The sequence below is a fragment of the Pelodiscus sinensis genome, chromosome 4, assembly GCF_052426305.1.
Source record: "Pelodiscus sinensis isolate ZL-2025 chromosome 4, ASM5242630v1, whole genome shotgun sequence".
In the NCBI taxonomy this organism is placed as follows: domain Eukaryota; kingdom Metazoa; phylum Chordata; order Testudines; family Trionychidae; genus Pelodiscus; species Pelodiscus sinensis.
Window position 1 is genome coordinate 6,406,966 of NC_143055.1, and position 13,560 is coordinate 6,420,525.

The 13,560-nt window shown below is 41.5% G+C and overlaps 1 protein-coding gene across 2 annotated transcripts in view; it reads right to left on the reverse strand.

Moving 5' to 3' along the window:
- Positions 1-13,560, reverse strand: part of ATRN (attractin) — a 225,780-nt gene that overhangs the window by 142,049 nt on the left and 70,171 nt on the right. For both annotated transcript variants that reach the window (XM_075931018.2, XM_075931019.2), the window contains exons 4-8: positions 8,402-8,530; positions 5,478-5,683; positions 4,405-4,573; positions 2,438-2,528; positions 1,338-1,581 (exon numbers count right to left, since the gene is read on the reverse strand). In XM_075931018.2, the coding sequence (XP_075787133.2) occupies positions 1,338-1,581; positions 2,438-2,528; positions 4,405-4,573; positions 5,478-5,683; positions 8,402-8,530 (839 nt within the window). The remainder of the gene's footprint in view (positions 1-1,337; positions 1,582-2,437; positions 2,529-4,404; positions 4,574-5,477; positions 5,684-8,401; positions 8,531-13,560) is intronic.

The following is a 13,560-nucleotide window of genomic DNA, read 5'->3' on the forward strand; positions in this document are numbered from 1 at the left end:
TGGTATCCAGAAGTGCTCTTATTGAATATTCTACAAATAGGGCCCTACCAAATTCACAGCCATGAAAAACATATCAGGGATCATGAAATGCAGCCTTCCCACTTGAAAACTGGTCTTGTGTGCTTTTACCCTATAGCCGTGGTTCCTAATTTGTGGTCCACAGACCCCCATCACAGGGGGTCCGCGGAAAGTTTTTAAAAATAAGGATCAGGCCCACCACTGCTGCCCCCCCTGCACTCCGAGTCGCAGCTTGCTTTTGATCTTGCTAAAGGGAGCGAGGAGAAAGGTGGAACCTGATTTGTGCATGAGAGGCATGCACAGCATGCAAGCACTTTCCCCACCTCCCTTAGATTCTGGAAAATGGGATCAAAAGCAAGCCATGGCGTGGCATACCCAGCTGCTGCCCCCTACCCTCCAGAAGTTCTGCCCTTGATCCCTACCCTCCTGAAATTCCACCCTTGAGAAGCTGGCAGCTTCAGAGTTCCTTTTGGCCATGAGAGCCCCCTTGTTCCATCAATGGGCAGGGGACAAAGGGGAGAGGCGCTGAGGAAGCAGCGCGGGCAAACAGCAGCCAATGGGACCTGAGAAGATCCATGTAGCTCTTGGTGAATGTATGTGCATGTATGAAATACAATAAACAGAATATGAATCCAGTTACCCCCAATGAGGAAGATACTGGGTACTGAAAGTAGCAACACAGACCCAAGAAAAAAGGCACCTCACTGGCAAGAAAAGAATAGAATCGTTTTTAATTAATTTTAGAATGAGTATGACTCAATTAGTCACATGCCATATATAATGAAAATGCCACAAAACAGATTTTGTAGCTTTCTAAACTTCAAGAAAAAACCATGGAGAGTTTGTCATCTCTTTCTGCAAACATGGTGGGGAGACAGGCCAGTTAATCAGCTATAATCGGACATAAACATGCCATTTTCATAGTGACACATTCCTCTCCAACTCTTCCCACAGCCCAGAAAGGGACTTTCCATAAGCCCTGCAAGAGTGTGGCATTCCTGGTATTTTAGTTACATTTCTACTTTTTTGAATGCTTTCCATCCCAACTTGAAATTGTTTCATAATCTGTTAGATTTACTTCATAATTCATTGCAATTCTGTCACATGTATTGGATTGCCTTCAGGGGTACATGCCTTTCTAGTCACTATACAGATGTGCCAGCAGTTTGTACACTAAATTGGAGTCAAGTTCTAAAAAAATACAATATAGAAAAAAGGAGGAACCTGACCATGAATCAATTCAATACACTGATTCTGCATGGAGCTGGTGAGTGGATGCAAACTGAATGCTGAAATACAAGTGGAAAGACTGTACCTACCAAGGTTGTATTCCTGCATGTTGCTGACGTACCCATAGAGGGGGCAGTGCCCAAAGATGACAAGCATAACAATACTGCCATCTTCCAGAGTGACAATGTGTGCTGAGTGGCCAACAACTGCATATTGCTCCTTGGCTTTGGGGGTCACTTGCACCCAGGACTCGTTGTGTATATGGAATACCCACAGCTGATTGGTCACATTCCCTGTTGAATCTATTTTTCCTCCATACATATAGATTTTGTTCTGTAAAACAGTTGGTTTTAATTAAAAAAATGGTCATTCACACACCACACATACAAAAGAAACCAAATGCTATGGTTTATTCTTCCCCTATAAATGTCCATCACACATTGTGCAATGTGTAGAAGGTTTATACTAATAATTCGCTGATATGAATGGAAAGTTAATGAAAATGTCTCTCATGCATTTACAGAAGATCCAACCATTTCACTGACATTAAATCAAAATTAAGAAAAATTATTTTTCCTTCTTAATAAAAGAATTTGAATCCTTCTCAACCTCACTCCGGAAAAGCACTAAGGTAAATGTACTTCTTTTTGTTAACTGTTAAGGTGTTATGGCAGAATTATCAATGCCAATGCAAATCTAAGGCAACACCTGGCCATCTACTCCTCTCTTATTGTAATCATGTTGTCTGATGCATAATGTATTTAGAGAGGGTGGAAAAAAGGAAAATTACCTATGCTATCCTCCCAACGCCAAGAAAATAATAACAGAAAGTATGTTATTGAACAAGTCTCTGACTGCTAAGCAAGTGAAGAGCCTCAAATTATTTAAGCAGAGAGGATCTAAGCAAGGATGGAGAAAATATGAAATTATGCTAATATACGAATGACACATCCAGTCGTTTGTACTCTGCATGTGTTTGTATTTAAAAAATTTCAACACCTGGTATTATGCCACTAAATTTAACCGTCTGGTAGGACTACCTTAAGGTGAACTTTTTGGTTTTTTTCTGTTTTATCCCTTGGGTTGCCCTTGTCACTCAGCTAGGTAAGCAACATTCCTCTGAACAGATTATATACACAGAACTAAAACAACAGAAAGCAAGATTTCATGAGCAAGAATAAATATCTACCTCATGTAACGCCAATGAATGACCATATCTGATCTGCACCAAATTCACAGTGTTGTTCAGTGGAAGCCACTCCTCAGAAACAAGGTCATACCTGTACAACGAGAATGTGTGTAACTTGTATACAAAATTACCTGTCCTCAGGTTTGGACAGCAAAAATATAGTAATACAGTTACAAATATTATATGAAACCTTTTATGGATACAAGTCCAAGCATAAGCAGCATACTTCAAACAAACTTTTGTTTATTCGCAATAGCCGCAGCATTGCTCTTCCCTTTGCAAAACCAACAGTGACAACATTCACAACGGAGCTATGCCGATTCATACCAACGGAGGATCTGCTCAAAGGTGTATTAAAAAAAGATTCTACCAAAACGCTGGATAAATTCCAACATTCCTATGGGAACACGTAAGTATTCATAGCATAGTAATTTTTTTAAATTACATTTTCATCATTCAATCATAAAAACTCTCACTAAGCTTAAGCTGGCACAGGAAATCAACAAGAGAAAGATCCCACCACAAAAGAAAATGCAGTGGCTTTTCAGCTAGGGAAGTAGCTACAATTGCCATGCTTATATTTATGTCAAGAAAAATTAGCTTTAAGGTGAATCTTTAATCAAGGCTCTATCAGCACGTGTTTAGTGGGGTGAAAACAATAAGAAAAACTTAGAAAAAGTAGCTAGCGAAAAAGAAGACAGTATGGTGCAATGATACATGAATTTTCAAATGACCTTCAAGTATGGCTTAGAGAAACTGCTATTTATGAACCAAACACTAATCCAAATTCTCAATTTATGACTTGCACTGCAGCTGACGGAAACTACAGCTGCTCTCCGAGTTACGAACAAGTTACGGACCAACACTTGGTCCGTAACTCGAACTGTTCGTAACTCGGATTCCATTGAGTTACACGCGACCGCGCTGTTCGTAAGCGCAGGTCGCGTTCGTAACTCGAGGACCACCTTTACGACCGCTCCAGGGGAGCTTTGGTCGTAAGTGCGAACGGTCAGGGAGCGGCTGTATATGTATGTGTTTTAGGGCAGAATTTGACCCTGTGCCCATACCTGAGAGTCTGGGTCAAAAGTGGTTTTTAAAACTTTCCACGGTGAATATTAGTGTGCACTTAATGGTCAGTGTATAAATGAATTAACAACACGGTTCAGAACAGTGGGTGTACTCATTGTACAGATGAGAACATGGAGTTTAAGGGACTTATTTCAACTCATACAGTGAGTCAGTTTTGAATTGGTCTGATGCCAAGAACAGATCCAGCAGAGAGAAATCCCAGTCTGATGCCCTATCCATTGAGAGATGCTTCCTAAGCTCAACTCTGCATTTCAGTGGCCAAAGCTTCATTAAGCACTCACAACCTGAAGTCATGTAGGTTAAATAGCAGAAATAGTTTTATTAGAATGAGTTAATTCACATGCGACGAGGAGTCCTGTGGCACCTTATAGACTAACTGAAGTGTAGGAGCATAAGCTTTCGTGGGCAAAGACCCACTTCGTCAGATGCATGCATCTGACGAAGTGGGTCTTTGCCCACGAAAGCTTATGCTCCTACACTTCAGTTAGTCTATAAGGTGCCACAGGACTCCTCGTCGCTTTTGCAGATTCAGACTAACACGGCTACCCCTCTGATACTTAATTCACATGGCCTCTCAGAGGATGTCGACTCAGCCTCACTGAAGATGAGTCAAGACAGAACTTGTAGGGCTTATGGACGAATATACAGAGAACAACAGACAGGGATGCAGGAAGGCTGGGGGGGGAGGGGGTCAACACTTACTGAATCTCACGACTCTACAAGGTTTTTTCAAAACTAGCATAGAGCTCTGTCATCAAACATTAGTAAACTCAAGGGCAAGGTGCAGGTCTGGGATGCAGGGTAACATTTTCTAAAATTTATTCTTGACAAGTAGTTGGAAAAACCAAAGTGATAGCAAGGTATTGGGGTTTACTCACGCTAAAACCATATGGGAATCAGAATGATTGAACCTGTAGCCTCCAACAACCCACATGACATGGCCATTGACAACAGCTTTGTGAGACGCTCTGGGAAGCTTCGGACTAGAGTATTCCTCACGAGTCCAAAATGACTGATTAGCTGGTACGGGGATTGCACAGCCAGGACCTTTTAATGAGAAATAAGTTTATATGTGGAGAAACAGGGTTACAAACATACATGTAAGTGATCATTTATGGGTAAAATAAAGCTTTGGGGTAGGAAAGGAAGGGCACAGCTTGTAGCTGTGCTATACCGAGTTGCACTTTTATTGCAGATTTCACAACCTAAGCCCAAAACTTGGGTGGGAGCCCTCAAAAACACTAAGATTCCTAAAGCTAGGGATATAGTAAAGAGAAATCTTCCCTCTCCATCAATATTCAACCAAATATACATTTCACAATTCCTTCTCTTAACTAATTTGCAGTGTTGCTATGTGCTGTCAAACAGTTGAGGTGCTTAACCCTAGACAGGGCTAAATTTCACTATTATACACATTTACTTTTTAAAGTATTTTGGGATTTTTTTATGTGACTAATTTTAACATTTACAATATACAAAAATCAATCTAATATGAGAAACTGAATGTTTCAAGGGATGAACTAATACTTTTTTTTTAAATTAAAATGGAGCATAGCACCACATTAGTGCGGCAGTACCTGAACAGAACTTGAAACAAACATTTCTGATCTATTTTTGAGACAAGTTAAATCCTACCTGAAGGCTCAATTTTGCTTTCACATACAGTTGTACTTCCTTGCATGTCTCCTAAGATCCACATGCACAAGCACAGTGGTAGATTATTTTTAAGAGATCCTTGCTAATGTATCAGAAAGCAGGCTGAAAGCTCTGGTGCATGCAGGTGTAAAAGGTACAAGTGGAAGGAGAGTGGGATTCAAAGGGCTGATGAGTGAAAACATCTGTCATGCATTATAATCTCTGCAGTTAACAATCCTGATTTAACAGCCAATGTCACACAGGGGAAAAGCATCCCTCTCGACAAAAAAACTCTCCTGTTTATAAAGGCACTTACCTTGCCAATTTGAATAGCACGAGCATCCTTTGGTCCCATTCGAGGTGCACTGACCTCTCTCAGGATATCCACAATCGTCTGTGCAATACGGAATATCACACGCCTCTCCTTTCCAGTGCTCAGAACATTCACATTGAACAGTGTTACTGCCATTACCGAGTTTGCATTCGCCTCGGCCAGAGCAATTATTGGGACACATGTCAAAACTGTAAACACAGGGAAAGCAATGTTTGTTAGCGGTTCAATCGACTACCAAGTTATGCTTCCTACTGAACGAAGAGCTGCTGAGCAACGTTAACCCAAGGGATAACTGTTAGTTCCATATTTCTATGCTGATGTAGGATTTGAAGTTATGGTTCTACACATGGGTTTGGCTTAGCTAATATTCAAATTAGAGATGTAAAAGATTAACTGGTTACCTAGTACACATCAGCCTTCCCAGCATGCTTACCCTGTAACCAGAGGCCAGGCCCAGTTGGAGCAGCACCCTGCACACAGCACACCCCATGGCCATGCTAGAGCAGCCCACTTAGGCTGGAGAAACCCCCTTCATCTGCCTGGAGCAACCCACAGCAAGACCCCAGCTGCTCTGCTCCTGCTCTCTACAGTTAACCAGTTACATGATTAGACTTATATTGTCTAACCAGTTAACTTTCTTAAAGTGTATTTGCATCCCTAGTTCAAGTAATAACCGTAAAGAGCGATTTCTATAACTGAGTTACAAACTAGCTGAACCTTGGAGCTCCCACAGAGTCGGCACTTATGGCCCTGTACCACATTAAACTAACTTCCCCAAGACTAAATGCAAAAGGGTTTAACTCTCCATTAAAGACCAGACTGAATTTCAAAACTTGACTTTGAATTCCAACTTTAGCAACAATACTCCGAGCTGGTTAGAATAAACCCAGATTTAAATACAGAAAATCCTTGCATCCTTTCTGGTAATGACACATTAGAAGGCAGTCATCGTCCAAAGCACACAGAAAAAACAAAAATCAAAAGATTTTTTAAAAGAAAAACGTCTGAAAAGACAAAGCAGGTAGAATTGAGGGAAATTTTAAAATGCCATTTTATATAGCAACTTCAAGGTCAATTAGTCACAAGAAAACGTATTAATTGCATTGTTATGATTGAGTCTCTTCTCGCAGTCGAGGTATGAGAGTTAGATGGATTCACATCTCAGGCAGATATGGCCTCATGTTTTTATCATGGCCTCCTTTTTTCACTCATGCTTTTCCTGTTATTGTCTCAATGTAGTACTGGCAGCTGCCAGCAGATGGTAGAATGGTTTTTGGTATCAAAGTGACCAAGATATTCAAAATTAGTTGTCTAAATAAGGCTGCTGAATAAGTTTTGACATGATTTTTGAAAGTGCTGAATACCCTTGCTTCCTCCTGCAATCCACAAGAATTTTTAAAAAAACAGACCACTTACTTAAGTGCTAAACTATGGATTAAATATGGATTAGGAACCCAGCTTTAAAAATCTTGTCCGGCAGGTTTAAGCCACAGGCTCTCTAGCCAAGTCAAAGAAAAGCTTAGGAAGACCCCAGATAGCTTGGCTGTAGCTACACCAGGTCTCCTAGTATACAGTACTCCATCCACTCCTTTCTGATGTTTTTCCTATTCAAACCACCCAACAGAGATAGTCAATTCATACAACAAAGGCATTTCACGGGTTGATCTGCTTTTTAACATCAAGGGGTGCTTAAACTATTTCTGAGAGCTCAGTGGCCAATAATTTGTAACTGAAATTTCTTTAACCAACATTAAAAGTTACCAAGAGCTAAAACACCTGCACAGGAACATCGATTCACACCCACAGCACAACAAATCCCCATACACAACTACAGCAGACTTCCGATAATCTGGCACCTTTGGGACCCAGAGGGCACTGGATTATCGGCTATGCCGGAGTACCAGGAGGTACTCCGGCAGGGGGGCTGTGACGGGTTGGGGGAAGGAGGAGGGGTCAGGCAGGAAACGGCACAGCATGGGGCGAACCTGGTGCTGGTGAAGGGCGGTGCTGCAGGACCAACCGGGCAGCACCCCAGCAGCTCTGTCTTCCCTTCCCTAAATCCGCTGCTGGTCAGTTTCAGCAATGGACTTGGGGAAGCAGCGAGGAGCAGCTCCAATTGTCCGGCTGGCTGGAGCACTTCCGGGTTCCAGTTGGTGCTGGATTATCGGGAGTGCCAGACCACTGCATGCCAGACAATTGGAGTTTTATTGTACAATGAAATACAATTCAGAGACCGTTACTCCTGCGAGAAATTCAGTTACATTTCCTTTTCCTTCCAATTTCCAGACCAAAATTTATTCCTGACCAGTTTAGCCCCATTTATTCTTATGCCAACACGGTCTTTCAGTTTAAATAGTTTTTTTTGCCCTGGTGATACACCTCACCCCTCCACTTAATTTATAGGCCAGGTCTATACTATACGCAGAAGGTTGGCTTAAGGTACCCAGCTCCAGCTATGTAAATAACATAGCTGGAGTCAATGTTCCTTAAGCGGAGCATGGCACCATCTCCACATGGTCGACAGGAGAAATACTCTTTTCTAGACCTGCTCAATTGTATCCCAGAACTTAAGTGGAGACATGGCCGGGAGAAAAATCATAGTCCCTCCCTGCCTTTGCTTTGCTAATCAAGTTAAGCTATTTTAGTCTTCTCTCATAAGACTGGTTCTCCATATCCCTGTTCATCCTACCTAATAGCCCTTCTCTGCACCTTTGAGCGTGGTGACTGGAATTCTACACAGCTGTTCAGGTGAGATCTTGCCAGAGCCTTGTATAATGGAAATATGTCCTTGTCCCTACTGGAAATATCTCTCCTGATCCACCCTAGAAGCATATTTGTCTTTACACTGCTCTTTCAACATGAAACATTTAAATTTCCTCAGAACATTTGGAAGAAGTACTACTTACTGGTAGGTGATGTTAAACCCTGTCAAATTATAGGCAGCATCGCTGAAGAAATGAAGCAGGACATAGCCAGAAGTGGTTACAACTTCTGGAACGGTTTCATTTCCATCTCTCTCAGGAACAATAAGACCACTGAAAAAGAAAGACAGTGTATGATGTTAAATATACAGTTATGAGAGCACAACTGTAGTGACTCCACTATAAATGTGTCTCAAATACATTTGAAAAAAAAAATCAATTCACGACACAAGCCGGATGCTTTCTTCATTGGTCACTTGAAATTATTACATATTTATAACAGTAACGAAAGACTTCCATATAGCAATATTACCAGAGTCCGTGTTTTGCTGAAGAAACTCCTTAAAAACATCTTGCAATGGGGGAAACAATAAAGCCTGTAACTTCTTAAACATTCCCCGAATTTCTCCGAAGCAATTAACTTAAGTCTCATATGACATTCTGATTTTTAAAATTTGCATTATACAGAGTTAACAGGACACACAATTAAATGGATTAACAACTAGTCTTTGACAATTCTCAATATGTGATTATTAATGGAATATATCAATGAATGAGCCACTTCTAGCAGCTTCAGCAAGGATCAATTCTGGGTCCAAAGCTATTTAACATGCTTATGGACTATCTAAATTATGGTGAAATCTTTGCTGGTAAAGCTTGCAGATGACAAAGCATGGTAGAAAGGTAAAGAAAGACGACAGGTTACTATTACACAGGAATCTGAACCTCCTCTTTAAATTGTCAAAATCCAACACAATGTATTTTAATGTAGACTTATGCTGGGAACAAAGAATTCAGGATGGAAGTTAGTAACTCAGACTACGGGATTATTGCAAATTATCACCTCAACATGCGCTCTCAGTGCAATAGCTTCGGGGGGGTGGGGGGGAAAGAGGTCAATAATGTGATCTTTAGATGTATTAAAAGGGGGAAATCAAGCAAAAGTAGGGACACAATTTTGCCTTTGTAGTCATAGCACTGACAACATGACTACTGGAATGCTGTGACCAGCTCTGGTGTGTAAACACCAAAAAGAATGATCAACTCTTCAGTTAAAAGCATCAGAACGGCCATACTGGGTCAGACCAAAGGTCCATCCAGCCCAGCATCCTGTCTGCTGACAGTGGCCAATTCCAGGTGTCCCAGAGGGAGGAAACAACAAGTAAGCCTCACATGATCCCTCTCCTATGACCCATTTACAGAGGCTAGGGAGACCATTCCTACTCACCCCATTGATGGACCTAATCTCCACAGTTCTGTCTAGCTCTTTTTTGAACCCTGTTCAAGTCCTAGTCTTCACCACATCCTCTGGATGTGTTTACGAACAGGGCCACAAAAACGATCCAGAAGGTGGAAAATAAGCCTTCTTATGAAACGTGTTAAGGAGCTTGACTTATTTTGCTTATCGAACAGAAGAGTGACAGAAGATAACATCACTGTACACATGGAAAAATATCTGATACCAGGGACTTTCATCCTTGCTGAGAAGGCATAAGATTCAATGGCTGGAAGCTGAAGTTCAACTTGAAAATAAGATTGTTTCCTAGCGGGGAGGGTAATTAAACATTCCAACAGTTTGTGTGGGAAAATCCTGGTCACCTGCCAGAAGAGGTGTTCTTGTCTGGTATTCATGTTCTTCCACAGTAGAACAGAAGTTTTGTGTTCTAAAATGGTTTGTCTATCAGAGTATTCCACTCCAGGCATGCGTGTGCTCATGGCACCTGAGACCAGAAATTTTTTCATTGCAAGTGTTCACTGATCCATTCATAAGAACATAAGAACATAAGAACGGCCATACTGGGTCAGACCAAAGGTCCATCTAGCCCAGTATCCTGTCTACCGACAGTGGCCAGCACCAGGTGCCCCAGAGAGGGTGGACCGAAGACAATGATCAAGCGATTTGTCTCCTGCCATCCCTCTCCAGTCTCTGACAGACAGAGGCCAAGGACACCGTTTTATCCCCTGGCTAATAGCCTTTTATGGACCTAACCTCCATGAATTTATCCAGCTTCTCTTTAAACTCTATTATAGTCCTAGCCTTCACAGCCTCCTCTGGCAAGGAGTTCCATAGGTTGACTACACGCTGTGTGAAGAAGAACTTTCTTTTATTAGTTTTAAACCTGCTACCCATTAATTTCATTTGGTGTCCTCTAGTTCTTCTTTTTAGGGAACTAATAAATAACTTTTCTTTATCAGCCCTCTCCACACCACTCATGATTTTATAGACCTCTATCATATCCCCCCTCAGTTTCCTCTTTTCTAAACTGAAAAGTCCCAGTCGCTTTAACCTCTCCTCCTATGGGACCCATTCCAAACCCCTAATCATTTTAGTTGCCCTTTTCTGAACCCTTTCCAAGGCCAAAATATCTTTTTTGAGGTGAGGAGACCCCATCTGTACACAGTATTCCTAGGCACATCACCTCCTTGTGCTCAATGATGGAGTGGGCTCTAACGAAAGCCTATGCCCAAATATATTTGTTAGTCTTCAAGGTGCCACAGGACTCCTCATTGTTCCATAACGGATGTTCTTCAAGATGTCTCGCTCATGTCCACTCCACGTTAGGTGTGTGCGCTCGCCACATGCACTGATGCCAGTATTTTTTCCCTCCACAATATCTGCAGGGGAGCTAATGAGGAGTAGGAGTTCATGGCCTACTGACTACAAACATAGCCGAGCATCGTGTCAGACCCGCTCAGTGAGGTCAAAGCTCTGGGCTCAGAGACTCATTTCACTGACATCACAGCCACCAGGAATGCAGCCTTCCAAGGCAACTGGGAAAGGGAGCAGAAACCCAGTGACTCAAAAAGCACGCCAGCGAGCCTGAAGAGGACCAGGTTGAATTCCCACCACTGGAGAGGGTCTCATACCTGTGGGTAGGACAGTTTGAGACTTGTCAGGAATCTGACCACCATATCATGAGAGGACACCATCTGCCCCTGAATCAGCTGGTGGAACAGAGAGATGGCTGCAAGGGGCACTCCGATGGAAAAATGCACCAGACGGTTGTTCCTGAGCTGCAACAAGTAGTCAAGGATGGGCTGAACCGGAGAGCGCACAGGATAGATACCACGCTCTGACAGTGTGAAAACCTCAGCCACTCAGCCAGATACATGAGCCTTGTGGATAGCTTCCTGCTTCCAGGAGAACCTGCTAGACATCCTCTGAACAGGTATACTCCTCCAGGCTCAATCAATGCTGAAAATGAAACATTTTCCTATGTTAAAAATGTACATTTTTACATTCCTTTCAGAATATACTGTAAAATAAAACAAAATCATTGAAAGACCGGTTCACAAGGCTAGAGAAATCGGGTGCTCCCAGACTGAGTTTTTCAGCCAACAAAAGCAATATGGAGTGAAACTTTTACTAACCACTCTAGCTACAGTCACGTGTCCTAACTGCCTATAAAAACTCAGGCTCACGTAAAATACTTCCATATTAATTGCGCTATTACAGGATCACCTTCTCCAACAAGAAGTTGCAGTAGCTTATACCAGCCATGTTACAAGGACAACTTTGGCCATGGTAGTACAGCTCGGCTGTCCAAAGACACTATTTTGTTAGAGGCTGGCATGTAGCCTGTACTTTACAAAGACAGAAGAGTATGTGCTAACATGCTTCATTTCAGTCATATGCTACATAAATCTGCAACATCGTCTGATGTTTTGGCTAGACAATTTCCTTTCCAGTATGTTCACACACATGATTTTGAAAGAAAGCCGGACGATTTTTTTTTATTCCAAATCCTGAACATTTTAAATGAATACTATCCAATTATTTCCATTACTTAGTTCATTCATGCATAAGAGACACTTGTTCATTGTGAAATTTTAGAATGATGACGTAAAGATGAGCTCCCTTGAGATACTATCTTCTAATATGTCAGGGATGAAAAGTCTAATAAAAGTTGCTCTTTGTTGCTTGGCGAGTACCATTTTCCATTACTTAAAATGAAGACGGGGACAGCACGTCCTGCCATATGAAAAATCGCTGTCTCGATTTAAGTCAGCCAATGCAAAAGAACTCATGGACCAGAGAGAGGGCATCCCTTTTTCTCTGCCTCTCTGATCCACCATGCATCATTAATGTTAAAGCATGCAGCTTGTTGTACGGATTAGAGACATGGGTGATAATGAAAGATGTGAAGAGAAGGATACTGGTGTTCAAGAGGAGTTGTTATAGAAAGATCCTGAGAATAGGATGGATGCAGAAGAATAAAACAGACATAATGTTAAGAAAACAACTTTAATAGTGGCAGAAAGGGGATAGATATTTGTCTTGTTCTAGAGACTACAGAGCTACATAGACTGTCTGATACAGAACTACATATCTGTCTTCTTCTAGAGGAAACTGTGTTCTGGATTTGTGGGGAAAGAGTTAGGATATACTGACCTAATCCTGCATTAAGTGCATTTAAGGTGGACACTGGTAGGCATGCAAAATCTCCCAGAAGTCAATGAGGCTACATGAAGGCATAGGAACCTGTTCAAATGGTTCCCTCTGCTCAATCATCACTTGAATATCTAGGTTATCGTGTCCTTCTATGTTAAGAACACAGTATCAATCTTAGTTAAGCAAATGTGTCGTAATGAATTCATGACACTTCAGATACATTGCTGTAAAGCCCATAATTCGTTATAGTATGTCAAGTGAAACCAATTGTTGCAAGGGACAAGTGTAAGAACAACAAACGCCTTGTTTTACAACCATAGTGGTGACTTACTAAAATATTTCCAGTGTGTTAAAGTAGTTACTTATGGACAGATGCTCAACATTAATCATCAGAGGAGTAGCCATGTTAGTCTGAATCTGCAAAAGCAGCGAGGAGTCCTTTGGCACCTTATAGACTAACTGAAGTTTTGGAGCATAAGCTTTCGTGGGCAAAGACCCACTTCATCAGGAGTTAATCATGTTAACTCCTACGGCACCAAAACTTAATTTTCAGCATGTATCCTATTGCTATCAATTAAATAATCATATTCTTCAGTCTCTCAGTTCAGAGTCCTCAGTTTTAAAACAAAACAAAACAGGGACATCACCTGCTCTCTAAACCTCTTCAGCTGTAAGAAGAGATTCACTGCATGCCAACTTTGAGAGCTTATCTTTATAAAATAAATGCTGTTAAAATATACCTTGTCTAACT